This window comes from Ipomoea triloba, chromosome 2, assembly GCF_003576645.1.
Source record: "Ipomoea triloba cultivar NCNSP0323 chromosome 2, ASM357664v1".
In the NCBI taxonomy this organism is placed as follows: Eukaryota; Viridiplantae; Streptophyta; class Magnoliopsida; order Solanales; family Convolvulaceae; genus Ipomoea; species Ipomoea triloba.
This window is the reverse complement of record NC_044917.1, coordinates 3,046,403-3,047,469: the sequence shown is the minus strand read 5'-3', so window position 1 is coordinate 3,047,469 and position 1,067 is coordinate 3,046,403. Positions and strand designations below refer to the sequence as shown.

Below are 1,067 nucleotides of genomic sequence, written 5' to 3'. Positions count from 1 at the left end.
TATGTACATGTAGTATGTACCTTCAATTTATTTATATGTACATATAATCAGTTAAATATACATAATATGTTAACAATAGGTACATAATATGACTGTCATTTTGAAATAGGGTTCACAATGTAATGTGGACTCCGGTGCATTGTAAAATTTACATTAATATAACATTAACCTTTGATTTATAGGAAACCCCACAGTTGTTGTTGTCCAAAGGTGTGTTTTGGGAGAAGAACGCCTAAGGACAGTAAATAACCTTAGGTTGTCCATAATTCAACGACAATAATCGATAGGGTCATCCTTGTAATGACCCTGACTGATAAAAGATCACAATAAGATAAACAATTCAAAATTGTTCACAGTTGATTGAGTCAGACAAGAATACCACTATAAAGCTAATAAAAAATTGGATGTTGTGACTTTACTGATGGTCTTTTTTTCTTTTTTCTTTTTTGAAATTTTTGATATCGAAATATTGGTGAAAAGAAAACAAATGATATGTTTATTACTTGTACATTAATCCCTTGATCAACCATTTTACATATTGCATCCATACATAAATATATATTTGCTTCAAATATTCAACAAAGATGATTGAGGATTAATATGACGATGATACGATGAAGACCACGAAGATCAAGCCAAGAATTTGTGGAACAGTGATTTGAATTTCTCCATCTCTTTAGGGGGCAAAGCGACCAAAACATTCACTCCGCGGTTGCTATTTCCGCCGTTATCGATGTCGGGAAACAGCAGGATTATGTCCTTCCGATGATAAACGACAGGGCAACTGTACTTAGGTTTTCCCCATGGAAACTGCACTCCTTCAAACCCTAATCGCCACCACGACGACACCAGGAACTCGCCGTGCGGGAACCCTTTGTAGAGCTCTCCCCAGTCGATCGCCGACCGGGCGTACTCGTCGGTCATCCTCGCCGCCCCTTCGTAAACCATTTGCACCGTCTTCCAGAACGGGCCTTCTTCCAGCTCCGCGCACTTCGCGGTGGCGTAGCCGGTGAGCACGGCGTTGCCGGAATATGAATCCGGCAGCGGCGGGTTCAGCCTCCGGCGGA

The 1,067-nt window shown here is 40.6% G+C and overlaps 1 protein-coding gene across 1 annotated transcript in view; it reads right to left on the bottom strand.

Moving 5' to 3' along the window:
• Positions 1-469: 469 nt before the first annotated feature.
• The window catches only part of LOC116011177 (shikimate O-hydroxycinnamoyltransferase-like), a 3,532-nt gene continuing 2,934 nt past the window's right edge, over positions 470-1,067 (bottom strand). Inside the window, exon 4 of the mRNA XM_031250704.1 lies at positions 470-1,067. This exon is cut by the window's right edge and continues 31 nt beyond it. Coding sequence (XP_031106564.1) covers positions 631-1,067 — 437 coding nt within the window. The 3' untranslated portion in view covers positions 470-630.